At 37.0% G+C, this 27,461-nt stretch overlaps 4 protein-coding genes and 1 pseudogene across 9 annotated transcripts; 2 read left to right on the top strand and 3 right to left on the bottom strand.

Moving 5' to 3' along the window:
- Positions 1-100: 100 nt before the first annotated feature.
- Positions 101-14,288, bottom strand: MOR1 (ARM repeat superfamily protein). 2 transcript variants are annotated; one of them, NM_129117.5, is made up of 53 exons: positions 13,872-14,288; positions 13,571-13,676; positions 13,356-13,479; positions 12,543-12,622; positions 12,278-12,455; positions 11,917-11,981; positions 11,548-11,630; positions 11,368-11,453; positions 11,107-11,220; positions 10,703-10,822; positions 10,437-10,539; positions 10,162-10,298; positions 9,845-9,910; positions 9,570-9,687; positions 9,441-9,478; positions 9,121-9,192; positions 8,870-8,974; positions 8,669-8,774; positions 8,232-8,344; positions 8,041-8,128; positions 7,819-7,919; positions 7,635-7,742; positions 7,414-7,519; positions 7,232-7,311; positions 7,016-7,159; positions 6,832-6,907; positions 6,592-6,716; positions 6,383-6,493; positions 6,149-6,298; positions 5,973-6,047; positions 5,818-5,896; positions 5,626-5,729; positions 5,459-5,554; positions 5,294-5,368; positions 5,121-5,216; positions 4,912-5,013; positions 4,716-4,817; positions 4,402-4,584; positions 4,211-4,322; positions 3,915-3,991; positions 3,756-3,835; positions 3,464-3,526; positions 3,267-3,393; positions 2,870-2,992; positions 2,693-2,770; positions 2,432-2,590; positions 2,179-2,337; positions 1,929-2,026; positions 1,652-1,808; positions 1,282-1,494; positions 1,108-1,179; positions 836-1,022; positions 101-754 (listed from the first exon to the last, which is right to left on the bottom strand). In NM_129117.5, exons 1-53 carry the CDS (start codon positions 14,032-14,034, stop codon positions 501-503), a joined length of 5,937 nt encoding a protein of 1,978 aa, NP_565811.2. In that variant the 5' UTR covers positions 14,035-14,288; the 3' UTR covers positions 101-500. The 2 variants fall into 2 exon arrangements, with proteins under 2 accessions (NP_565811.2, NP_001325149.1); NM_001336567.1 differs by having other exon boundaries at positions 12,989-13,479; positions 13,872-14,227.
- A 1,076-nt stretch (positions 14,289-15,364) lies between these two features.
- On the top strand, positions 15,365-20,011 carry FEI2 (Leucine-rich repeat protein kinase family protein). Of its 4 annotated transcripts, none has more exons than NM_001202755.2 (14): positions 15,365-15,616; positions 16,113-16,318; positions 16,430-16,565; positions 16,656-16,727; positions 16,816-16,887; positions 17,140-17,211; positions 17,600-17,671; positions 17,766-17,837; positions 18,033-18,121; positions 18,243-18,398; positions 18,494-18,826; positions 18,906-19,151; positions 19,246-19,379; positions 19,457-19,947. In NM_001202755.2, the coding sequence occupies exons 2-14, from the start codon at positions 16,222-16,224 to the stop codon at positions 19,673-19,675; spliced, it is 1,770 nt and encodes a 589-aa protein (NP_001189684.1). In that variant the 5' UTR covers positions 15,365-15,616; positions 16,113-16,221; the 3' UTR covers positions 19,676-19,947. The 4 variants fall into 4 exon arrangements, with proteins under 4 accessions (NP_001189684.1, NP_181105.2, NP_001324113.1 ...); NM_129116.5 differs by having other exon boundaries at positions 15,424-15,616; positions 16,090-16,318; positions 19,457-20,011; NM_001336565.1 differs by having other exon boundaries at positions 15,424-15,845; positions 16,090-16,318; positions 19,457-20,011.
- Positions 20,012-20,033: 22 nt separating this feature from the next.
- On the bottom strand, positions 20,034-21,476 carry AT2G35615 (Eukaryotic aspartyl protease family protein). Its single transcript, NM_179920.2, has one exon. The coding sequence runs from the start codon at positions 21,469-21,471 to the stop codon at positions 20,128-20,130; it is 1,344 nt and encodes a 447-aa protein (NP_850251.1). The 5' UTR covers positions 21,472-21,476; the 3' UTR covers positions 20,034-20,127.
- Positions 21,477-22,231: 755 nt separating this feature from the next.
- Positions 22,232-22,817, bottom strand: AT2G35613 (annotated as a pseudogene). Its single transcript has 4 exons — positions 22,664-22,817; positions 22,509-22,597; positions 22,366-22,424; positions 22,232-22,293 (listed from the first exon to the last, which is right to left on the bottom strand).
- A 2,439-nt stretch (positions 22,818-25,256) lies between these two features.
- AT2G35612 (copper amine oxidase family protein) lies at positions 25,257-25,979 on the top strand. Its single transcript, NM_001336564.1, has one exon. It carries the CDS (start codon positions 25,361-25,363, stop codon positions 25,619-25,621), a length of 261 nt encoding a protein of 86 aa, NP_001318359.1. The 5' UTR covers positions 25,257-25,360; the 3' UTR covers positions 25,622-25,979.
- The last annotated feature ends 1,482 nt before the right edge of the window (positions 25,980-27,461 follow it).

The raw sequence follows: 27,461 nt of genomic DNA, 5'->3' as shown, positions 1-27,461 counted from the left end.
TATTAATATCTCTTAAACCAGTTCCCGGTTTAAGTTAATTTCTACTTCAATTGGTTTGCAAATATACGACCTTTGGTTAGATGGAAGAACAAAATATTACTTCCGTTTCAACCCAAAAATTAAGAATTGTTAGAAATTTGAGAGTGGAGGGATTACACAAGATATGCCAACTACATCAGAATCATATCTAAACAGAGTCGAGAGAATATTCAGGTTTCTACTAGTGGTTGAAAAAAAGATGTAAACAAGCATAGAAAGAATAATATTTTGTCTCATATTAAAAAGAATCTGGCACACTCACCATCAGCTCCCAGACTCTCCCACCACTATACACACTAACTCCATTGAAATCTAGCCGCTTCACCATAAAATATTGCTCTCTCTTATATGTTTGTATATTAAAAGAAAAGTATTTTACTACTACATTAATTGGAGAGAAGTAACAAAAATGGCGAATTTGCTTATGTAACTTCAGACTCCAAAGCTTGGGGTCTCTAGTTCTACATATGTTCCAGTGATCCACCTTTGAGCCTCTCCATTCGGGCTTGAAGACCGGACAATGCTTTCTCATCCATTGGGAGAACCACTGGGTGTGTGTGGACTGTCTCTTGTCCCATTTGGCTCGGGGGAACGCTCTGTTGGTTCATTGATAAGTTATCGTTTGTTGGCATCAGCGGTTTGCTTACTGGCTCTGATGAAGCCAGTTGCATGTTCTTCATCCTTTCTCTGATTGCATCTAGCGTCCCTGTCATCACTGCCAAAGATGTTTGTTTTTAACAGATATATATAAACACCGCAAGGAAGGACAAAGAAGGATAAGGATCTAGGAAACTACCTCCAGGATTCATGTTACTGGCTCGGATGTCGTCTGTGTATAAATCAGATCTAGGGTTCATCAAAGGCTTCACATCTAAAGAGGACAAGGAAGGAATATCAGGAGATGGAAGAGCTAAGGACGAAGGGGGAGGAGTTGACAACGGTAGGCTTGAAGGTGTTCTTCCCGCAGCTGCATTCTTCTCAACCTACAGAACCGATTGCAAAACTTCAAGACAAAAAACTTGAGTTTTATCGAAATCATAGTAAAAAGCTAGGAGACTAGTTACAGACCTGTGCCAGACCATCTCTGATGTAAGTACGAAACGCTTCACTAGCATTTTGAAGTTGGGAAAATATATCAACCTACAAGCATTAAGATGAGGTTGTAAGTACATACAATTTGGCTCGTTTGTTCATGAAGAACAGGAAACATTGAGACTTGAAATACATAGTCATATCTATTACCTTTGGATATGACTTTGTGATGTGGTAGAGGTCGTAAAGACCAATTGTGGAAGTTTGTTTGTCACCTATTTTCTTAAAAATAGCCCCAAGCTCTTGCTTCAACTGAACATCGGCAGAATTTGCAGGAGGTGAAGGATTGTTGGCTGTTGAATCTGTCCAATGGGTTTGGCCCACAGGACCTGTTGCAGTTAACATTCTTGCTGCAGCTAAAGTCTGCAGGTATTTAAATAGTTACTACCAATGGCGTCTAAATTTCTCAAAACATAGTAAAACAGCAAATAGTTTGGATGCGCTCTTTGACCAAACCCTCAGCTTCAGCAAATTTGTCAAAATTTCTGGACATGAAGTTAGACGACTAAGGAGGTCTCACCTCAAGGTTTAGATCGATGTAAGCGAGAATGATGGGTTGTGGCCTCATGTCAATAGGGACAAGAGACAAGTGGCCCTTAATTGCGGCTCCGCGGAGCTTAACAAGTTCATGTAGAACAGTTTTCACCATCCTCAGAGGTTTATCATCTGCCCCAGCTCTTTTCATTGGAAAAAATACCAACCGAGAATGCATTAGTATTGCCAAGTACGAAAAATCTCCACATAATAAACAGACATAGATTTGCAAAATTTCTAAGAGTGCATTTAAAGAGATGTACCTCCTACGTATCTCTTCCATTCCCAGATCTTGCAGATATACATGGATACTCTGAAGAAGTCTATCAAGATCAACTTCATATATGGTGCTTTGGAGGAGCTTAACAAGGACAAGCAATTATCAGATATACAATACTAAACAATTTGACACTGTGATTGTAGCAAGTAGGAAAGGCAAGTGTTGCATAATAGACAGTAGGGCTGTACGTAACAACTACTTGAGTTATGTGAACAATGATTGTCCTAAAATACCTTTGTAAGTTTAATAAGGCATTTAACTACCAAATCAGAGAATTTCTGATTCCGGACAGCATAAACTTCAGCCGTAGCAGGTGAAGGCCATCTAGATGGATCTAGAGGACGTAGCAAGCTAATAAGCACCACAAACGAAGATGTCCGATCTGCATTATCCTGAATTAAATAAAACAAGAAATAAAAATAATGAAGTCAGAGAACTTCATAGCCACATATGATGAAAACCTTTAGCATGGAACGAATATCTGACCAGGATCTTAAGCATCAAAACATTCAGAGCTTTAAGAAGTTGACTCCCATCTTCCATGCGTGGAACTCTTTCATCCAGAAGCCAAAGCAAGAGCTCTGTTATAAGGCTTTCAAGAGTCCCTTCTTTGACTGCATGGGCAAGCTTTTTATTTTGGAATGTCTGCAAAAATACATACTTATGAGTAGTGAACTTCACAAACAAATCTAAGTGGGCTAGCCAGCTAATGAAGAAGAGCAGCATCACTAATTCACACGAAGTTACCTGCATAAGTGTGTTCAAAACATATTTACACGACCTCGATGAAGCTCCCATCAAGCTAACATCAAATGTTTTGGCAACCTAACAGAAAACAAAAATAATTAAGTGGTGGTCAGCAAAAACTATTATTGGAAGTAGTTCTTCATGACAAATGGACAAAGAAAGTTTATTCAGGCAAACCTTATTTGCTAAGCATGAAACAAGCCCATCTGCATCCTTCACAAGTTCATCAATTGCACTCTCTTCAGGATCATTAGAAGCCTGTGCCAACTCATGACACACAACTTTCATCCCTTCAACGGACTGCAACACATTAAAACAAAAAAAAAAGAAAATAAAAAACAAACCAACACTTGCAGGATCTTCAAATATGCATCACCTAAGTTTTCAAATGACAAAACTGTTAAGTGATAAGTATGGTCAACGTCCCCTCACAACCAAGTCTTTGTTACTGACTAGATAACTGAATTACTATAACTATATCAAGTAAATTTCTTTGTTACCTTAAAAACAGAACAAGCTATTCCATAACAAACAAAACAAATAATATCAAGATCGGACCACATAAGCCAGATACCTGCTCTGGAGAACCAAACATAATGATGTCTAAAGCCTCATTCCAGTCTGTAGGGCCATTAACTCCAGCAATTGTCCGAGGTACCGGGGTCCTCTCCAGCATTTGTTCGGAAATACCATAGCTTTGCCTGGGAGGGCAAAAAGATTGAGTTGTGTATAGAAGCCACGTGAACACCAGAATCTTATGTATATGTTTACCTTGGAAATAAAGGACCAGGGACTGTTTGAGAAATGTCACCACTTTGCTCTGCCACCTCAGGTCTGGAAACAAACAGAAAGTCATAAATTATAGACACTAAACCCATCATAGACTCCTTTTCTGCTCCTGATTACTCAAAAAACAACATTAAAATAATTTTGTGATTCTAAAATGCATTATTAGGCCTTGGAATTTATGTGATTATCTTTTTGGCTTCCACTTTCAGCTAATTGCTAATGCTAAGTACAAATAAGTCGCTACCAAAACATCTTAATGCTGTAACCTACGCACCCGCTATCTCTAACAGAACGCCTTAATGCTGCTCGTGCCTCCCCAGGTTTCCCTTCTCTTCTTTTCTCCATATCCTTGGCCTGATGCAGGCAAAACTATGAAAATAAAACTCAAAAATACAAGACGGAAGCAGAAAAATGGTTCATATTTTGAGCTTACTTTCCACTTAAATCTATCATCAATCATACTCTTTTGAGCATCTGTAAGCTTCCCAACATATTTCCAGATGTCAGCACCTGCAATAACAAGCCAAACAATAAGAAACGAGTGCAAATAGTTCTCTCAAGGGAATGGATAACCAAGTGCGACATTCGTTTCAAAATCATAGTTAGATTCCAGGTTTTTATGAAACGTTGAGAAGCCAAAATTGTGCACTAATCACTGCGAGACATGGCAGCATGTTTTGAGAAAATTCCACTATAACTTCGCAATAGCTCATGAATTTCATGTCCTACCAAGAATCTGATAACCAGTAGCCATGGTGTTCAAAGCAGCTTTCCTGAGTTCACCATCTCTTTCTGCTGTCAAGCTTGCAACGATATTTAAGTATTTAAGTAGTCCACCTATCTGCTTAGAAAGGCATATTAGAATTCAAACAGAACAGGAGTACAGGACTATCAGATAATTTGTCAAGTCTTGCTACTACCTCAGTTCCACAAGTCTCGAGTAGATATCCTATGAGATCAGTACACTCTATCCTCGTCCGGTTGTTTTTGGAACGTAAACCTTCCAAAATATAGGGATACGTCTTTCCTACAGAATATGCCTGAATGATCTGCTTCATCAGCTCCCGCATTTTTTCTCTTACTTTTTCAATGTTATGCCCCAACTGCACCAAGGACAAGGAGTTAAATATAAAGACACTGAAGCACCAATCTTTTTCTAAAACAGAAAGATAAACGGGAATGATTAGAAAGAGGCCAACACCATAGGAAATTGGATTAATATCAGATGCCTAACCTTCTCCGCTAAACAAGGCAGAAATATTGCAGCTTCTGCTTCCGTCATGCAGTATTCCTCATCCCTCAATGTGTTGAAAAGTTCTGGAAGAAACTCAAGCACCTATTCTTACCCAGAGCAAATAAATTTCATTGTTCTTGCAAGAAAAACAGTGTCAAACATGAACTACAATAGCAGAAGATTCATTACAAATTACCTTTAGCAGACAGGTTGTGTTGGATTTACAGAATTGCAACACAAACCACCTGAGAAGTACATCTAATACTTCTATAATTTCCTTCGAAACAGATGGAAGTGCCTGTGGTGAGAAGGAAGAAGAATACTTTAAAGAAAATTACAAAGATCTAGCAGATGAATAAGATTCCAACACAAGATATCCGCATTCTAACATAAGATAGCTGCTACCTTCTGTAGGATTTCCAGCCCATCTACTTGTTTCTTGAAGTCGGGACTCAACAACCGTTTTTGCAAGTCTTCCCTAAAAAATTTCATCATATCATTCTGCACCAACAACCACCCAACATTGGTTATAACACCAACAACCACCCAACATTGGTTAAATGCTCTAGAAAACAAACCTCAAGATCCTGAATCTGTTCTGGTCGCAGCTCCTCAAATTTAATTCTACGAACCACCACCCTCTCCCTGTCCTCCTGCAGATTAAACACACAAAAATCAACCTTACATCATCCTATACAATACCTGTGGAAATATTTTGTAAACCTTTGGAAAACTCATCCCACCTTATTGGAGTCCTTAGTATTTAGCAAAGCCTGTGACTGGATAGCTATATCATGGACAGACGTAATTTGACTTGAGCCCTTTGTTGGTACGGCTCTCTTCAGAAACACAAAACAAGTCAGATAATATAAATTGAAAACAAAAAAAATGTTAGGAGACAGAAACTTACTGATCTGTTTCCTTGCTTTAAGGTACCATTAGAAGTTGATTTTGAAATCTTTGTAACACCTTTTGACACTGGCCCCGCCATAGCTTTTGATGATTCAAATGGTTCTGAAAACAACATCATTAGCATGAACAGAAAAAAGCAAACAACGAGGAGAAAACATGCTAATCAGACAACCAGATCATGGAGAGGTACCTTGAACGAATCCTGGTCTTACTTTTTCAAGCACAAGAGCTAATGCTGGGCCTTGGATATCTTTAAGATTCTTTTCAATCTGAGACAAATACAGACATCTAATCAGATATTGAATTCTAGCCCTGAATAGAACAAGTTAACCCAAGGATATCTACCATTTCTTGTCCACTGACTCTCAAGATCTCAGAAATGCATCCTTCGGCTGCTTTTCTCACATCTGCTGATTTGTCCTGGAAAGATACATTGAAGCATAACAAATTGAAATCATTACAAACAGTCGTAATCACTGTTGGAAACTGATAAGACGGTATAACATTTTTAGATGAGTCACCGTCATTGCAGTGCTCGCAGGTTTTAGTAAATGTATGGCATCCACAAAGTCACTTAATCCAGTAAGTTGTTTTGTCAACCAATCAAAAAGATCTTTACGACCTTCTGCTCCCATTTTCCCATCTGTTAGGGCTATTATAATGTAAGGAATCTGCATTAACAGAATAAAAAATATTTGAAGTCAACGAAATTATATCAACAAGCGAAGACATGGCTCAAAAAGATTATCACCAACCATTTTGTCAAGATGCACAGCACCAAGCCACAAGTCAAGAGCAGCCAAGGTACACTCTCTCATGTGCTTCTTGTTGTCACCGAGGCATTTCAGAACATCAGACAGAATTCCCTGAGGTAGATAACTCAAGTACTTGGTAAAAATGGCAGACAGTGATACTATGATTACAGTGTACATACTATTTTCAATGCATGACATGTATAACCAACCTTGCTCGCCTTCTCGACAGCTGGTCCCATAGCTGCTGCAACACCTCCAATAGTAGTCAATGTTTGCATAACAAGATTTTTGTTACTATCCAACAGACGTCCTCGAAGACCACCAAATAATTCTCCTATTGAACAGGAAGGGTTCATATAAACAATAAGGAATCGTGACTTAACATTGGTATGATAAATCTAAAATAACAGAGAATGAGAGAATTATGGGGGAAATTTCTGACTTCATACCAGTTCCAGTTGGTTGGATACGTTTATTAGCCTCTTCCAGAATTTTATTGACAGCTTCAATTGACTCCAAACGCATCTACAAAAGTTTAAAAGACTCAATTTTAACTCTACAGCTTCAAATAAATTTCCGCAAAGAAATTGATAGGTTTAGACAACAAAAGAAGACTTCCAATTTCAAGAGCACCTTCCAATCAGGACTCTCAAAGCCCTTAAGGAGATTAGGTGTAATCTTGGTACTGATATCTTCTCTAGGTAAGCTATCCAACCCTCCAGAAGATGTTGATGTTGAAACTGACGTCTTAACAACTCTCTTTGGAGCCGCAGTCCCCTGATGAACATAATATAAGTACAGCAAGAAAAACAAGAACTAGACAAATCAAGGCAATCCACACAACTGTACCTCGAAAGGGTTTTTCTCATATTCGGTGTCAAGTGCACTTAGTAGTGCAGGTTTGACATCATTAAGAAACCCTTTAATGTCTGAAAACAGAAAAACATAAGTTTGATTCAGTGTTAAGATAAGTTATTCTACCAAACAGAATTTAGACAAAGCTGAACCAGCTTAAAGGAATTCGTAGCCACCTGGACCAACAAACTTGTGTAAAGCACCCAAGAGTTTAATTGTAGCATTTCTGGTGGCAGCTGTACTAGATTGCAGCCCAACATCCTTACAAAAATCTATCAAATCCTGCCAAATGAACACAAAAGTCTCCTGGGTCATAATATTAATAACCTAGATACTGCAGTTACATAAACAGGGAAATCAGGATATGGGAATTTCCAAGTAGAAAAATCTTCAAAACCTTAAGTTTCAAAAGTGAGACACCAAAGTCATCAACTGCCGAAACCATCCATAACAAGCCTTCACTAAGAACCTTGGGATTCTTGTGCTCTTTCATGATTTTGAAAAGCTACAAACAAAAGCCATATGTCATTATGATCAGAATAAAATGAAAGTCAAAGAAAGTTGACCGAACCAGCACATACCCTCTCGAAAACAAATCCAGGACCAACTGCTTCACAGAAAGCAGTAAGGCACTTCATAGCAGAGGCTCTTGTTTTTATATCTGCAACTCGTTCACTAGTGCCTAATGAATTAATAGAAAAATCAGGCAAATTAGAAAAGAAATAATTCTCAAAAGAGAACAACTGAGGTCAGAAAATAGCATTCATCAACTGAAACTAGGTATTTCTTCATATGATACTAACCGGTAATACAAAGTACGACACATTTCTTAGGAAACTTCGCTGCAGTCGAAGATATATAAGTGATGATTTCAATGACCTGTTGCTGAACCTGCATTTTCAAGTAATATGCTCATGTACTTCTTTAAATATTTTGGGGGAAATCAATTCTTAAAACTACAAATAAGAAGATTTTAGATAGAATTAGAGCATACCTGCACATTTTTCTCATTCCAACCAGGAACAGCACACAGCAACCGGACCAAGATTTCCACCGACTTGTCTAGTTCTTGTAGACCTTCTATCTCTTCTTTCAAAGCCAAAGTTGCTGCACGGCAATATAATGCAAAAAATCACCAAACTGATAAATACTTTTTTTTTAAAGAGCTAGCAAAGAGATTCTGTGACATGTGCTAATGCAGCTTTGATCTGAAGCAATAAGAGGCAACATGAAATAGAGCTTTAATATCAATTCAGGAACCTTGCGCAACAGATTTATCCTATGTGTGGTAAAATTTGATGATGAACCACTTAAAATGAGATTAACCACCCAAGCAAAACGCAAAAAGAAATGAACAAAGAAGGAAGTAAGAACTAATGATGAAGATAACAGTATTTGAGAATAAAAGAGTCCTCAAGGCCTTTAACAAACCTTCAAGTCTTTCTTTCCAAACAGAGCTCTTTAACTGAGATACAGTTTCTGGTTTCACAAGAGAACCTAATCTGTTTTCAATCTCTTCAAGACCCATCTCGGCAGGCTAAAATGCAAAGAAGAATAAGATATTAATACCATCAAAGTCTGAAGAAGGACATAGTAAATCACATAACCATTTATAATTATATTTCTATGTACCTCGACATCTTCAGGTGGTTCAACAGATTTTGAACCTTCATTCCTTACAGATCCATCTTTTTTGCCTCCACCCGGTTTGCCAGTCCCAACCTTCTTGCTCGCCTGCTATAAAATGTTAACATACAATGTGACGTCCAAGTCATAGTGGAATTGAGAACAAAAGAGAAAAGGAAAAGGCGTGCAAGTGTCATGAAACCCCAAATGATTGCAGGATTCAACAGCCACAAAAGAAAAAGTATGAAAAAACTCACAGCCGAAGGAGCGGGTCTTTTGCCGCTCAACATGCTTGCAGCTGATTTCCTTACAAAGGAAGCGTCTGAGTTCTGCATAAATTTTGAAGTGGTATAACGATTGTGGAGACACTAATGTTATAAGAGCGACTAGGCAAATAGATACAAGACATAAAACCCATTCAAACTCTTAGACAACACGATGGGAAAAGACAAGGCATCTAATACCAGCTACATCTCCACATCCCAGATGCCCTACCCTTATCCCATCAAAAGGGGAAGAGAAAACGTTTTATAGAACTAAATATTATTTGACCCTGAAGATATAGATAGAAGCGTACCCCTGTGGCTGTGCTCCCAACTGAAGACTGAACTGTCACTTTAATATGAAAAGAGCATCCAATTAGAATGGGAAAACCCCCGCAAACAAAACTTGATGTTTAGCTAACGAGTACGAAAAGTCCACAAACCTGAGCTTGTACCAGCTTGGTCACCACCACCAGAGCCTGCAATCATTTCTGAAAGTTTCTTTTTTCTAACATCATCAAGTTTTTCCAACGACCTTTCCAAAGGTCTCATACCTACAGACTAAAATAACCAAAAGATAATAAACAAACGGGAATAGTAAAACATGAAGTAAACGATACTCATTTATCCACATATTCTAACATGTGTACAACATTAATGTACCACAGACAACAACGCAAAAAGGTTGCTGTTACAAAGCACAATATAAAATTAATACCTTAGCTATTGCAGCCAAAGCCGAAAATGCTGCATCCCTCACATCAGGAGTTCCATCGTTGAGACACTACATCATTACAAATTTCAGGCATCCAATTAAGTTATAAGTTCAAACCATTGATTAATTTCAAACTTAGAAGGGGTAACTGCAATCAAAACTCCAGGCTTTCGCTACACCAACTAATCATAATACTGCAACATGACATACGTTGTCTGTCTTTTTAGCACTAACTTGTTGCATATAGCTAATCTAACAGTGCCATGCTTTAAAGTTCAGTCAAAGTATTATTAGGAGCCATTTGGCGCAAGAAAACTAACCTCCATACATAAAGGGACATATTCTTTGTGAGCCTTTAGAATAAGAGCTTTGTTACTTGTTTCAAGGCAGAATGTCAACCAGGTCAAAGTTGAAGAACGCACAAGTGGAACTTTGTTTTTCACTGCTGTCTTCACATCTGCAAAAGAGAGTAAAGTTGATTGGAAACTGATGAAAGACAGATGCTTAAGCAAAATTGGTCGCCATCTAAAAAAGATAATCATAAGCAAATCAGTAGAGCTTCATAAAATAAAATCCAAGATAAACTGACTCTTGCCTTCTATAACGTCAACAAGATTCAAACACCCGGCTTTGTACATTGTTTGTAGCGTTTGTGTAAGTGGGTCTGTGACTGATTGCTTTTTCTCTTTCAATTTTTCCTGTTCAAGGAACAAACAGACAGCAATTTTGTATCAATTCCTGGACTAAAACCAAGTCAGCTACTTAAGCCCATTAATATCTAAGAAATAGTATTAACACTCATAAGACTGGAAGCGTCTTCCTCCAATTATACTTTTCGATCAAAGATGCTACATGACTCACAAGTAAAACAGGCAGCATAAACCGTGAACTAGCAGAGAAATGTGTTCTTAAACCACATGCAAGATTTCCAATGGCTTGAATAGCTTCAACTGCAACGGCCAAGTTCACATCCGTGATAAGCTGCAATTGGAAATATTTACAAATATTATCAAAACGAAAGCAAAATTAGTTATGCAGTATTGAATCCTGAACAATAGCAGCATCCACAAACTATGATTGCGACCAGAAAACATTTTGAAACGCATGAACTTCGAACTTCAGATTAATCAATAAGCACAGATGTTTGCAGGCTGCATCATCACCAATTAGATAATATTCCACTTACGGAATAAAACATAACAAGGATTATAACATATACATATAATCAATGCTGCCTAAACTTCTTATCATGGAAAGTTAACTACCTTCTTTAAAGTCCGACAAATTTCTGAAAAATCACCAGGAGCTATCTTTTTAGTCGAAGCAAGCTTTGTTAGCTCTGCAACAGCTTCTTTACGTTCGGACCACTTTGTAGCTTTCTATAAGGGATACATCGTTAGTTAGTGTAATGTGCCACATGCAATCAACATGAGAAGTAAGTGGTATAGTATAAAAAAGTTCTTTCAGTGAAAGACAACCACAAGAAATAAAACATAGTAAAATGTGCATTAAGCATCAAAACTCACCACTCCGTCCCAGAACCCAGACTTCTCCAAAGGTGTCAAAATGTCCACAGGATCCATAAGATCATACTCATCTATTTCTTGAGGCGCTGATAGTACGGGTAGATAAAAGAAAAAACAATGTAAGCAGACTTCTCATTATTACTTGATGAAGAACAATTCATTGAGGTACAAGCTACTTACCGTCAGCAACAGCTTCTTCACTGGGCCCATCACCCACAACATCAGAACTAGCTTCTGCCTCTGGTTCCTTGTCTTGCTCAGATCTTGAAAGCCAAATACAGAAATAATCTCATTGCAGCTTTACTTTTTCAACTTTAAAATTCACACAGGCTAGAAAAAGGTCTTGAAACCAAAAAGAAATACTCATGCATATCAATTCAATTATTCAGAAATTTGACAGAGGCACATTGAGTATTCACAAAGCATAGGCTGAATTACGGTGAAACTGGATCTGGTTTTACCTTACCAATAAATGTCAAAATATATTAGATGTATGTGCCAATGAATAATTAGGAAAATTAAACAATTATTATCGTATGTGGTAGTAACCTTATCTTTCGAGTAGGCTTGGCACCCGCTGTAACATTGGCAAGCTCAGCCTCCAGCTCTTTTTTCTTACATAGTAACAATGAAACGGAATATTAGGGTTTGCAACAAAGCACAAGAGAATAAATAAAAATTCAAGTGTAACTTCTTCCACTGATTAAAGAAAAACGCAAATCATGGGCAGAATTTACAGGTAAGGTGTGGTTCTTATCCGCAATGGGATCTATCATCTATCTATCTGTTATGACTAGAAACCCCTGTTTCAGTTTTCCAATTCCAAGAAAAATCAAGAGGATTTAATCCAGTTCATATCAACTTGGCAGCATAGCTAAGTTGCAAATGTGCGGCTCAACATAAATCTTACCATCGTATCCCTCATTTTTTCAAACAATATAGACTTTACAGGGTCTTTTCCAATCCAACGGCATAGCTCAAGAGTCACTCCTTTGGCAGATGCACGGACATTCTGATCTTGATGGTCGAAAAGTTCAGGAAGCATCTTTAAAATCCTTTTAGGTGGAATAACTTTTGATCCAAATTCACTAAGGTAGAAATAAAGTAGCGTCGATATTTCAGATAAAAGATTTCATGAACCAATGGAGAAAACTAACAAGGAGTTGAAAACAGACCTTAGAGCTTGAAACATAACGTCTACTGCAGGTACCACAGCCTTTGCAACTTTATTCTTTATAGCTTTCTCCATCGTATCCTACAATCATGCCAAATCTGTTAGCATGTATAAAAACGATGTTATCCTATAAACTATACAACTCCCAGTCTCCCAATATATATCTTGTTGGCAGTTGAAAATTGAAATGACTGAAACAATGCATATCAAGTAGAGTTATTGCAACTTTATACTTGGGAAGTGAATTAAAACTTCTGAAGGAAATGATGTTTTGAACAAAACACTATGGTAGATATCTTGAAAACAACAATAAAGAAGGTATCTAGATTCCTTTCTCCTTCAGAAATAAGTATTATTCATAGCAGAAGTCCAACAGCTTGAGACACGGTGACAACAACTCAAAACTGGAAATGTTGGTTACTGAAGAGGGTGATTATAGGAACAGACCCCAGAAAGTTGATTCTGTTTCTTGACCTTGAACACAGGATGCTCAGGACATCTGTCAGTCATCGTTATTTAAATTGCTCTTTTCCTATGCCACACTAGATACCTAGCATAACACAGAACTGGACAAAGAGCCACAATGCTATATTCTACGTCACTCCTTCTAAGATCAGTATATGGTTGAATTCTGGGTTATAAAGCACTTTCATTTCTATGTCAGCTCACCTATCTAGTTTCAGATACCAGTATCAGCAATCTAGCAAGTAACTCTATGGCTAGATGGTGAACCTATACATCAGAGTGCAAGGGTTAACCGTATGTGTCTAGATAACCCTAGCAGTGTTGCAAAAACATAGAATGAATGACATACCAGAAAAACATCGACGGCCTCTAATTCTACCCAAAGCAAGAAAGCAGCCTGCGCCTTGTCCACAGTATTCTTCCGACCCGTAAGGCATTTGAGCGCAATAGCATCGCAAACTTCCTTTGCATACCTTCAAAAGCAGAAACAAACTAATTATTCACATGCAAACGAACACTCCACTCTGCCCATTTCTAAAGCAATAAAAATAAACAACACCATACCTTCCAGCATCTGAATCGGCTGCTCGCAAAAACGCAATCAATGCATCAAGCGCTTTCTCTTGCACCGGCGCATTAGAATCTGCCACCGTCTTCCTAAACAAGTGACCTGCGAATAAAAAATAATAATCAGAAATTCAATCAAAAGTAAAGCAAAATGGAACCCTAGACCAATCACATTCCCACTCAACAATCCAAATTCAAAACAGATCCACACCGATATAAACCACCCTAATCAGATCTGAGCTTCAAAAACAAAAACCCTAACATAATAATAATAAAAAAACGAGGTAGAGAAACTCACCAAAATCGCGAAGACGAGGGTCCTTAGGATCAGTAATCGAATCAAAAACAGAAGCTAAATCGACGTTAGCTTCGTTCCTAACTTTCCAATTCTTATGCCCAAGCCGATCCTCCCAAGGAAGTTTTTTCGCCTCCTTCAATAACTTCTCATCCTCCGTCGACATTACTCCACGAAATTATCTCTCCGACGGTATCGATCTTATCGATCTATACCAAGTTTTTTTTTTCTTCGTACGGTCTCTTGGAAACTTTCTCTCTCTTTTCAAAAAAATTTCTTCGTGTTGTTAGTGCCGGCAAGAGAGAGAGAGAGAAGGACAAAAAAGAAGAGTAGGGTGGAGCGTAATGAGAGAGAGAGAGTGGGGGAATTTTGGTTTCTACGTTTAAATCGGTGGTGTAATTTTTTTGTTAAAAACCCTTCACGCGCGTTTTGATTGGAAATGTTTACACGCGCGATTATTTCAAATCTTAAAACGAGCGTTTTTCTTTTGCTTTCTCCACGTGGAGAGATCGGCATTTTCAAACTATTTTAGGAAATGATTAACAGTACTGAATTTTCCTATTGTTGGTTCTGTAAATATTTTCAAAATATATTTACATTAACAATCTATTAATTTCTAAGAAAATAAAGTAATATTTTGAAATGAATAACTCATTTTTAGTTATAAAAATATTTATTTTAAAAAATCAACAAAATCATGAGTTATTATTACTTACTTATTGGATTATCTTTTCTTCTATAAAATACAAATAAATAGTCATTTTCTATAAAACTAGACACGTAAACCAAAATGGATTTATTAGTTTGATTATGGAAGTTCAAAAACATTGTGTATTTTATGATTTAAAAACTAGTTAAAATTTATTATTTTAATATCCTAAATATTTATGCTAGGATCTGATTTCGCTTTGGATTTTAATATATTTGAAATATCTAATTCAAATTCAGAATACAAATACTCAAATTTCAAACAAACTTTGATTGATAATTAGTACAAGAATATTTAAGCCACACCACACCTTACACCTTTTCCATCTCCATCCTCATGTCTTAGGTGATGTAACTCTCTATCTCCAGATATCTTTTCTTGTCTACTGCTAACACATGAAACAACAACTCAAATTTAAGCCATATTTTTACAATGGTACCAAATTTATAAGAATCATAGATGAAATTACCAAAACAAGAAGTTACGTGGAAAGATTGAATCCAATATTAATATTTTGATTTCTATTATAAAAGCAAATGAAATAATGATTATCAGTCCATTGTTTGTTCCATTTTTAAGTACACTTGTTTGTTTGATTTAGGTGAATAAGATCCGCTAAAGCTGAAAATACAAGAATTGTCCCTAAAGATAGTAAAGTACAGTACGCTTCCAAATAAATAACAATGGGCTTTAGTAGGCCCACGCAATAACGATGTTTTAACTGACCCAACAAGCCCTTGTCCAGTTCTGGCATTATACAATGCGTCGGTCGACACGTGTAATAAGTCATGATCGGCACGTGTGGTCTCCACTTCTCCTCTCTCATTGGTCGTAAACTCGTAACTAGCCGATTCCTTCTCCAAAGTATCTCACATTTCCACTGCACACTCTACTTTCTCTCTCTTCACTCTCTCATAAATCACAACAACAACAAAAAAAAAAAAGTTGTTAGTTAAGACATTGCTTTACAGCTCAATTGCGTCTTCTTCCTCTGTCTTATTCTTCATCTTCATCTTCCTCCTCGCGGATCCATTTTGAGGTTCGTGTAAATTCCCATTCTCTTTCGCCATTTTTTTGGGGGAAGTGAGATTTTGGTCTGAGTTATCGGCGAATCGATTTCGTTTTTTTAGATTATTGAATGGTTTTGTTGACTCTTCAGTTCTTCTTGTGCTGTGATTGCAATGATGTCCTCCGAATTTCGTGATTTAAGTTCGATTTTAGCTATCCGAGCTCCTCTTTAAATAATGAGTTGGGGTTTTATTCTGAAGGTTCGATTTCTGATTTTGCAAATTTGGGAGGTGGATTTGATCCGATTAGATAATCTCACTGTTCTGGGTGCTGTAATTGTTAATGAGACCATGCAAATGTTGTGCATCGATGTTGTGGAACGCTTGATTTGTAATTGAGGATTTGGTTGTCTGATTATTGGAAGATCGAGGCTTGATAGAGTTTCAAATGAGGGTCAGCTGTTATTGTTGTACGGTCTAATGACATTATTTTATTTAACTTCAGGAGTCTCTTTTTGTTTCTTGAAGATAGACTGGGCGTCACGGAGCAGCTGAGTATATGCTACGAGTGTTGCATTCCGGAGGCTGTTCTTTCAGATGATTGGCAGTAGCTATATTATGCTTGAACGGTGCCATAATGGGCATCTGTCTAATGAAGCGCTGCTGCTCATGGTTTCTTTTGATCTCGTTTCTCTCTGCACTAACGAATGAAAATGAAGCAATTAGTCCTGATGGTATACAGCGATATGTGTCTTTAATCTCTTCTATATTTTGTCTTTGACAAGTCATGATCACCATTTACTCCGCCCAGATTGCTGAAGGGATTAAATCCTTTTTTTCTCCAGGTGAGGCGCTTTTGAGTTTTAGAAATGGAGTTTTGGCTTCTGATGGTGTTATTGGTCTGTGGAGACCAGAGGATCCTGATCCATGTAACTGGAAAGGAGTGACCTGTGATGCAAAAACAAAAAGAGTTATAGCCTTGTAAGTTTAAAATTTCTTTAGTTTAAATTCTTTTTTTTTCTTCAGTATGTGGTGCATCTTTTGTCGGTTCCTGAAGTTTCTTGTGTGCAGGAGTCTTACTTATCACAAATTAAGGGGACCTTTACCCCCTGAGCTTGGAAAGCTGGATCAGTTAAGGCTTTTGTATGTGCTCCTAACCTTTTAATTAATATTATTGATGTCTAGCATATGCTCTACTACTCATTGTATGTGTATTCCCATGTCATTGCAGAATGCTTCACAACAATGCGTTATATCAATCAATACCTGCCTCATTGGGAAATTGCACGGCATTAGAGGGAATGTAAGGGCTTTCCCAAATACTTATGCTGATTAGTGTGATTACACTTCATTGCTGATCGAATTCTCGTTTTGTTTTTCCAAATTTTATATTATTTCCTAACAATTACTAGTGTTTTTCTTTATTTGCTTCTATATAGTTGGTGCATAATATTGATGCGTCTTGTGAGTGATGATAAACTCAGTCACAAGTTTAGCTAGTTGACAAGAATCGTTGTGAATCTTTTATAATTTATTGTCCTTTTATTCCTTGCAGATACTTGCAGAATAATTACATCACTGGGACAATCCCAAGTGAAATAGGAAACCTGTCCGGGCTGAAAAACCTGTACGTGGTTTTTTTCCTCGTTCTTCCAAGTGGATTTGTTTTCTTAGCCTCTCTAGGATCTGCTATTTGTTGTTCTGCTATCTACTCTCACCATTTAGTATCCTCTATAATTATATTGTGAACTACAAGAGGTTCTTCTGATCTTCCATGCAGCAACAACATAATGTTTTCGAAAGTACTTATTTCTACAGTCGTGGTGAACCCTAAAAATTATAGGGAGTTTGACATAACTTATATTTAATCACGTATTGTGTTATTTTTTCCGGGTGAAAAACTCTCAAATATGATGATGAGAATTGTAAATCTATGCTAGGCTTCTTTCATATTAAATGGGCATATCATCTACATTCTTCTGAACTACTATGATTTTTGACTCTCATTTATGAAGGGACCTCTCAAACAACAATCTCAATGGAGCTATCCCTGCTTCACTTGGGCAGTTGAAAAGGCTTACTAAATTGTGAGTTGCTAATCTCTAACTTGCGTATTTTATTTTGCAGTCCTGTAGATATATGAGTGTCAATGTTACTAACTATGTTGATCTTCTTTTGAAGCAATGTCTCAAACAATTTCCTGGTGGGAAAAATACCTTCTGACGGCCTACTCGCTAGACTCTCGAGGGACTCGTAAGTATAATTTATATATACCCATTTCCCCAACCAAATTTTTGTAAATTATGGTTGATAAATCTTTCTACGGTTGATCTGGCAAAGCAGTTATAATTTTTTTTGTGACGTTGTGTACGATAGCACCCTGTTACTAGCTTTGCAGCAGTGTAGCTGAAAATAACCAAGTCGTAAACTGTTGAATCACTCTTGCAGCTTCAACGGAAATCGTAACTTGTGTGGAAAACAAATCGATATTGTGTGCAATGACAGTGGAAATTCTACAGCTTCTGGGTCTCCAACAGGTAAAGCAACTGTGTTTTAATCAATTTCTTGTCAGGATATATGGATTATAACTTAATTTTTGAGAAATCTGTAGTATTTGGCGTGAAATGAGTTTGCTTTTTGGTTTCTCCCGTGTTATAGGCCAAGGAGGTAATAACCCTAAAAGGCTGCTTATAAGTGCTTCAGCTACTGTGGGTGGGCTGCTCCTAGTGGCGCTCATGTGTTTCTGGGGATGCTTTCTCTATAAAAAGCTTGGTAGAGTTGAGAGTAAAAGCCTTGTGATAGATGTCGGTGGAGGTGAGCCATGCTGACTCATATTGTAGATATTCTCTCTAAGAGTTATATTTTTCTCTCAAAACTTGACACCATAAGAGACGATTTTTTCTATCCAGGTGCGTCTATAGTGATGTTCCATGGAGATTTGCCCTACGCTTCCAAAGACATTATCAAGAAACTGGAATCTCTTAATGAAGAGCACATAATAGGCTGTGGAGGCTTTGGCACAGTGTACAAGCTGTCTATGGACGATGGCAATGTTTTTGCGCTGAAAAGAATTGTTAAGTTAAATGAAGGTTTTGATCGGTTTTTTGAAAGGGAGCTTGAGATTCTTGGGAGCATCAAACATCGTTACCTTGTGAATCTACGTGGATACTGCAATTCACCCACATCAAAGCTTCTGCTATATGATTACCTTCCTGGTGGTAGCCTTGATGAAGCTCTACATAGTAAACCCTCAACTTCATATTTACGGGTTTCCTTAACGGAGAATTATGATTCTATTAAGTGAAATTTTTGAATGTGTAGAGAGAGGCGAGCAGCTGGATTGGGATTCGCGAGTTAATATCATAATAGGAGCGGCAAAAGGGTTGGCATACTTGCATCATGATTGTTCTCCTAGGATTATACACCGTGATATAAAATCAAGCAACATCTTACTGGATGGAAATCTGGAGGCTCGGGTATCAGACTTTGGGCTTGCCAAGTTGTTAGAGGACGAAGAATCTCATATTACAACCATTGTTGCAGGCACATTCGGTTACTTGGCTCCAGGTACTCAATTACACAGTAATAACAATGCTTATTACTTGTTGTTACTATCTGTTAGGACCTAAATCCGTGAACTCATAATGAGTGTTTTTTGCAGAGTATATGCAAAGCGGTAGAGCGACTGAGAAAACCGATGTTTACAGCTTCGGGGTTTTGGTTCTTGAAGTCTTGAGTGGTAAACTTCCCACGGATGCCTCATTCATCGAGAAAGGCTTTAACATTGTTGGTTGGGTAAGCATAACGAGATCCAGCTTAGATAATAATATTGACTAGTAAAAGCTTAAATTTTGTTTTTTATAATCTTGCAGCTAAACTTCTTAATCAGCGAAAACCGGGCAAAGGAGATTGTTGATCTAAGCTGTGAAGGAGTGGAGAGAGAGAGTCTCGACGCACTTCTATCAATAGCAACAAAGTGTGTGTCGTCAAGTCCAGATGAGCGGCCAACAATGCACAGAGTCGTCCAGTTACTTGAATCCGAAGTTATGACTCCTTGCCCCAGCGACTTCTACGACTCCAGCTCCGATTGATCTCACGTTCACAAAGTCTGTCTGCCTTCTCTTTTCAGAGTTCCTTTTCAGTTTTACAGTACAAAGTTCTCGAGCCATTCATAGTCGGTACCTTTTTTTTTTTTTTTTTTTACTTTGAATTGGTAGATTGGTGACACGCCTCAATTGATCTGATCATGAGATTAAAATGTATATGACCATCCATTGTAGAAACACTGTTCCTAAGAATCTGAATAATTTCTCTATCATAATACTTTCTTGTTTGCTTTCTTAAGTTTTATTATACATGTTGTGTACTTCGGAACTAGTTGAAACCAATCATATAATATCGATGAGAAGATCAATATAGAAAGAAGGTAATTATTTTTACTAGCAAGGATAATTTTTAAGCTTTGATTCTGATTTTACATCTCCATAACAAACAAATGATTATCATGGACAATATAAAATAAGCTCGATACGACGCCGTCAAATCACAAATTCGCAGAGCAATCCATGTGTTGAAACGACACCGTCCTCGTCTCCAAGTCATACCCAACTAGGAAATCCATCTGAGCAAAGTTCCCATAGATGGCAACCTCGGTGGTCGGAACCATACTCAAGCAAACCATGTCTTCACTCAGTTTCACGAATGCGTTGATCGGACTCAGCCTCACATCTGCACCCGTGAAATGCACCGTTATCTCCGGCAAACCGATCTCTGCACTTCCGGATTTGAAACAGTGAGACAAAAGCCCTTGTGGATCACTCACGCGCTTGGCTCCGGTCACTGATTCCTCCACCGCCGAGCTAAATTTGTCAAAGAAACCAGCTTCGAGGAGGGTCAGTGTCGTTCCAGAGTCGATGATGATGTTTCCAGATGTCTCCGAGAGTATTCCGTCGTCGTTTGGGTTATACGAGCTTCCGGTGTAAGGAATCTTTTTCTTCCCGACGGAGATGGCTTCAAGCGTCAAGTAGTAGTAAGTAAGAGGCTCTTTATCGACCAACGGAGTTGATACCACGCCGGAGTCTTTGCTTAGACTTGAAGGAATCGAGTTAGTGCCTAGGTTTATGACGCTTGTGCCATTCGTGGTAGCTGACTTGTGAGACAAGCAATAAGAAAATTTCTTCGAAATCGACGAACCGAGCTGGGAGATTAGTGATAAATGACCACCACCTAGACCGATAATCCCAGAACCAGTCTCGTCGAAGGTACCACCGTTATTGTAGCCACAACCGAAGACAGTACCAGGAAAAGAAACAGGGGACCCTGAAGCAGAGTCAATAGAGACAGTTTCCGTGGCAACGTCTCCTTTGCTGAACGACTGATCACCGTAAGAGTAACGGTACTTGCATATATTGTTGGATTCATCGCATCCCCGTTCCGTACTGGACAAGGCCTGGCAGTTACGTGAGTCACAAGGCTCGCTCTTATAAGTAGAGGATTTCTTCTTGTCGAAGATTGGACCGTTTTCTTTGTAACATTGTTGACAAGGCTTACATTGGACCCAAGTTAGGTCACTTCCTGTGTCAGCGATCGCAAAAACCTTTATTGGTGGAGTACCGATGGTGATACTCATGAAAAACTCGCCGTCTGCTCCGATTAAACCGGATTGGAGATCGGTTTGGGATAGTTGGTGGTTGAAGCGGCGGGAACGAGAGACTGAGCGGAGGAAAGCAGCGTTGAGGCGATCAGTGACGGTGATTTGTGGGTTGTAGATTGGGGAAAGGGGAGAGTCACGGTGGATCAGCTCAACACTGAAGTTTTTTGGGTGACCCGATGAAGAGAGAGTCACCGAGAAGAAGAGGAAGAAACAGAGAAGAATTTGGGTTGCCATTGTTGATTAGTTTTAGAAAGTTTGTGGTGGAAAGAGTGAAGTGGAGAAGAGGTTTTTATACACAACAAAATTGGGGAAGTGAAGAGATTTGAAACGGTAAGGAGTTATAGCTACGTGAGTGGGGAGGTGAAAGTCTGAAATGCAATTCATTAGCTATCTTTTAATTTCACACTAAGGCTGCTAATTTAATTTGAGGCTAGTGGGGTTGAGGGGAAATTAATATCAACGTTTTCAAAATTGGGACTTGGAAGATTAGACATTTATCATCTTAAGAGCATATCTTGTGTGAGTATATGTTATACACCACACTATAATACCAGATATAATCATTTTGGTTTTGTGTTTCCTAATTTTACAATAGGCAGAGGAACTCATGTTATGTCATATAGGACCAGGATTTGCCATGTTGCTCGATAACTTCAAAAGTTCAAAGTTTAAATCATTTGTTGTGGTAATCATGTAACACTGAGAGTACTTTTGGCCGTGAGGAAAACATGTGATTAAGTTGAGGGAAAATAATTCAAATTCAGTTGGCACGGAGAAAAGGGAAATGTGATATGCTTATATTAGTAATGCAATGGCTTGGTCACATGGTAATAGATTCACTTAATTCGAAGGTGCATGCTAAATCAGAACGTTAATCACAATGGGAAGATGGACACTAATTCAACCCCTATGGCTATATGACTGAAAGACTGGTCAAGCTGCGTACTGAACTTGAAGCTTCTGAGACTCTTTCCAGGTACTGTCATGAGGATGGTCAGATTCCCATTGTTGCTGTCCCCAGTTCAGTCTTTAGAGGGGTCTTCCACACTGTGCAGGCTGTATAAAGCAAATAAGTCAAATCTCAACCTCTCATTTAATGAGTATATTGTGAAAGAGACGATGTCATACAATTAGGAGGCTGGCCCTGTCTCTCAATAGGATGTTCAACGATCCACGAATCCAACGCTCTGCATATGTTTGTAATTTTTATTGACAGGCACCAATAACGAAAATTAAACAATTTCTATGGAGATAAATTGAAAGCCACTCACGAAACAAAAGGTGCCACCATGTCCAATTTGAGACCATCATGTATCATCTCATTTGGTTCAAGATGACTAATGAGTTGCCATGACATTTCCTACAAGGATTCCACAATACCTAAGAGGACAAGATCACACCACAAGGTTAATAGTTAGATACATACACTGATTTGGTTCCTTGTACGTGGTTCAAAATCTGTATTCTCTGCAGGCTACTACCCCAGCAGCTATGTATAGTCGTACTCTTTTCTGTCTCGATGCAAACTCAAGATATCTTTCTTTCTTGAGTAGATTTGAGACATCAAACCCAGTTTCTTTTTAAGACCTGTGTTAAGCATCGAACAGTATGTGAGACAAAACGAGTGAAGAAATATCAGTGTTTAACCCATCCATATTCCAAGTTTATACAAACAAACTGCAGAAGAATTACAGCGCCTGAAATGCTAGTTTAAACCTGTTGGGCTTTGACAGTTTCTATACCAATAGTAAAAAGGACCAGTGAGCCTAGAGCACTATTCTCATTTCCAAAAGATCTTCTTCTGAAATGGGCTTTCATGACTATCATTTACTTATAATAATTGGCCCATTGTGTAGACTCTTTTCTCTCTTTTTATTTTCCTGATTTCCTCCGACCACTGTTTTTGTAACTTACGGTTAACAAAATTAATATAGTTGCTTTGTATAAGCACATGAGATTCTATATTTATCTCATAAAATATATCAGTTTAACCCAAATTAATTATATACAAAAACCAATAAACCATTTCGAAAATGTTTGAATACGTTACACAATGCAAGTTTTCCAACTAAAAAAGATAGGTAAGAATATTACTTTTGTTATTCTTTGCTTTCCATAACGTGTGAAATAAACTTAATTAAGGTTTGATTGCGAAGGATTAAAGAGAATACACTTACTGACTGATTATGTAAGATTCGAAATTAAATATATAAGTAGTCTTTTCATGGAATAAAAAGTACATGAAACGAATAAATGGTCGATATGTCTTGCGACTAAGTTCTTAGCTTTTTTTTTTTAATTATGTTGATGATTCCTTGAATAGACCCATTTGAGGTAAGGGTTTCCTTAAACGAAAAAGTATTAATCTTAGTGATGGTGACTGGTGGAACTCCTTTATATTCTGACTGGTTGGAATTCAAAGTTCGCATGATGTTGTCCTTTTTTTATATAATTAATCTGCCTTTAATTTAATTATTTTCGCCTTTTTCTTTATAGAGAGTATACTACCAGAAAAAAAAAAAAAAAAAACTTTCATATCTCAAAGTAAAGTATATAATAGCCTGTGTACAACTCTATACATATTTGACAAAAAAAATATGTGATTCTTGGAAAACTATCTATTCGAATATTTGTGGTGAAACTAATTTACTATAGGATGCGCTTGGTCAATTTATCCAAAGTTTATTCGATGGTGATCGAGTTTATATATAGATAAATAAGTTAAACGCCGAATTTCAGAAGTATCTGCATGCATATATATGTAAGTATGCAACACATATACAGAGTCCGCGATAATGAAAGTCCAAATGAATAGAAGTGAATTTCGTGCATCACGCAGGCAGCACATTTGCAACTTTGAGCAAACAAACAAATTTAATCAAGATGAGCTAGTTTGCAAATTTGTTTTGGTGTTTGACAAGATTCAAAATCAGCCGAACTTCATTCCGCAGATAAATATTTTAGATCAATGACTCCATATCAAAAGTGTTTTATATCTCAAGATCTTTGGTTTCTACACTATATTGTGTTTCCTATAAATAACATACACGAGAAGTTAGTTATATCAAAAAATGCTTAATTGATAGGTTTAGCGGAGAAATAGAGCTTTTAATTGATTAAAGAAATATAAACAAATATAGGTAACACAAGAACCTAATACAAGAAAAGATATTATAGGGCTGTCTTATCAAGAACAATGCCTGCGTTTCTTTCAGTGAGTGGCTAAGAAAAGATGTATCGAGGAGCATAGAATCTTCCATTTTTGGTAAATATTCGAGGGCAAATTAAATACACTGTACATTTCAAGCCAAAAACTAAAGCATACAATACAAAGTATATAATACGACGGCCAACGTTCCATGTGTAAATATTAAATAATACAGAGGATCAGCTAGTTTGATTACACTAGGGGATATTTATTTTGATAAATATTAGAGGTTCTTTACCTAGCTCAATCTTAAATGACATACAACATAAAATTATATTGTTCTACAAATATATATACATATAAATTTCAAGTCGATTACGTATATTTAAAACCAGTTTTAGTGTTTCACGCTTCTTTTTTGGTAAACAATAGATGCATGTCTTCTTTTTGTAGCTTTCCTAACCCTATGTAGACACTCGACAATAAATATGAGGGTCAAGTCATAATTACATTTACACCTCTCACACACCTTCAAAAGAGGTCCTTAACTTATGTGTGCACTCTTATTTTATGAATTACCTAATACAGAAACCATGTGCTAGTAATTTAGTGGTTTCCATTTTAGAAAGAGTACTTGGAGTCATTTTGGTTTAGGTCTAGACATCGATTTCTTACAAGCGCAAATTTTTTAGTTACTTCCATTTGATTAGGCGAAACGATACTATGTTCTAATCCTGCTAAAAGGGGGCTATTCGACGGCTACACCAACCCATAAAACGAGAAAGCTAATTATTAAAAAAAAAACTACCTAGTGTCGATATTCAAACATTAGTCTTCAGCATCGAGTCATATGGTTTTGTGGGGTCCTCTACCATTCGATCCTTCTTAAATTGCACACTTCTCTCTTGTTTTTAAGAGAAGAAAGACATACGCTTTTAAAGGAAGATCCTCACAAAAACAGAAAGTTGTCAAGTGATGGTGTCTCGCGGTTGTTCAATCACAGTTTTGTTTCGCTTTCTTATAGTTCTTTTGGTGATACAAGTACACTTTGAGAATACAAAAGCAGCTCGACATGCACCAGTTGTTTCGTGGTCACCACCTGAGCCGCCTAAGGATGATTTTGTGTGGTACCACAAGATCAACCGCTTCAAAAACATAGAACAAGATGCATTCCGACCAACCCACCAAGGTCCTAGTCAAGGTATTGGACACAAAAACCCTCCAGGTGCTCCTTAAAATACCATTTGATGCGGAGAAATTTACTGCTTTATCGCACACAGTTCTTCTGTTTTTCAATCTCTTGTGCGCGGTCGTTTTATAAGAAAGAAAAAAAAGAAGAAGAAGAGAAGAAGTTGCATAACAAAATCTTGTGGAGCGGACATGCGATCTAGAAAATGATTTCAGCTTTGCTTTTTACCAGAGTGATATATCGTCCTTTACGAAAGGCCATGAAGACATCTCTTGGGTTGCTTATATATAGTTTTTTGTTGTTTTGTTTTGTTTTTTGAATTGTACGTTGAGACTTGAGTTCTTCATTCTTTTTTATTAGACGTTGTTTTTTTCTATGTTATAAATAAAGTTAATGAGTGATGGGCTGATGGCATAGTTTTTTTTCATCATCTAATTTATTTATCTTAGTATTCGACTTTTAGTATACAGCTAGAAAAAAATGAATTTTCTCGGTCAATGTATAGCAATAAAAGTTTCGCTTGCTAGAACGAGTTGATAGTTTATTTGTTGTAATGCATCTAAAATATTTTGTAAATAAACAACGGTTTCGTTTTGAGTAAAACACTTTTTCTATATTGAATAAATGTTAAATCTTTGTTTTATATATCATCATAATCCTAAGTTTCTCTATTTAAATTTAGTGAGTTTTCTTTTCAATGTTATTCGATTGAGTTTAAAGTTAACAGAGGTTGTCTTGATGACAAAAAAAAATGAGGTTGTCTTGAATAAGTTCTTAATTACCAGAACATGTGTTTTTTTTGTGTGGTAAAAGGTAATATTCTCGACAAAAAGTGAGCTGTATATATATATATATATATATATATATACACTATACACATATAGTATTTGTGTAAATGTTTATTAGCTACTTGTATAAACATTAATATCATGATTATACAACAAGCATATAGAAAATATATAAACGATGCATAAATGCGAATGTACCATAAACAAAAAGCAAGAACAAAAAAAACACAACTAGTCTGGTTAACTAATAAAAAAAACATCACCTTTTTTCTTTTTCTCATGATATTTAAAGAGTGATAACTTCTTAGTAACATTTGGTACCTTCTGTTCGAATACAGGAAATATAAAATATAATTTGGATTAACGACCGTGGAGGTGGACGTTAGGTCTAACGATATATTTTTTTTTTTGAAATCGGATTTAGGAAAGGGTATTGTAATGATGATGTGACACAAATATGAAACTTGTACTAGGTTAACAAGTTGGTACCAAACTATATATATAATATTTTAATTAGCAGTAAAACAACTACATGAATATCAAATTATTAAGATTCCGACAAACTTTTTAGGTTAAATATTCGAGTTGTGAAAAGATTAATATCACTTGTGCGCTGGTTCTTTATTATTTGCAGACATGTGGGGATGTGTTTTCGGCTTTTCAATGGAAGAGACTAATATTCAAGAATAAACGGTTTCGTTAACAAAGTTTGTGTGGTTTTAGGTTTCGAAGGTGGAGACTCTCTTGATCTCTTCAGTCTTCAGCAAATTAAAGAGTCAATGATATACTTAAAAGAGTTGTTGAAGATTAGCAAATATCAATCTCAGTTTTATGTTGCTCTTGGATTTCTAAATCGGTTAAAGGGTCTTTTCCAAGGGAAGAGAAATGCTATCGGAGTATATGTATATAGTTTTCATGGGTTTTTGTTATTAGGCTTTATTTCTTGAGGCCCTATTTGGTGTTTTTGGGCTCATTTTCCATATCTCCAGACTCCAGTGGTCAATATAACTTGCAAACACATACTACTTGTACGAAGAAGTTTAATTTTCCCATAACCAATCATTAAATATATTTTCAAATTTCTTAATTGCTGTATCTT

Source organism: Arabidopsis thaliana, chromosome 2 (genome assembly GCF_000001735.4).
Source record: "Arabidopsis thaliana chromosome 2, partial sequence".
Taxonomy (NCBI): Eukaryota; Viridiplantae; Streptophyta; class Magnoliopsida; order Brassicales; family Brassicaceae; genus Arabidopsis; species Arabidopsis thaliana.
This window is presented reverse-complemented; position numbering and strand designations above follow the sequence as displayed.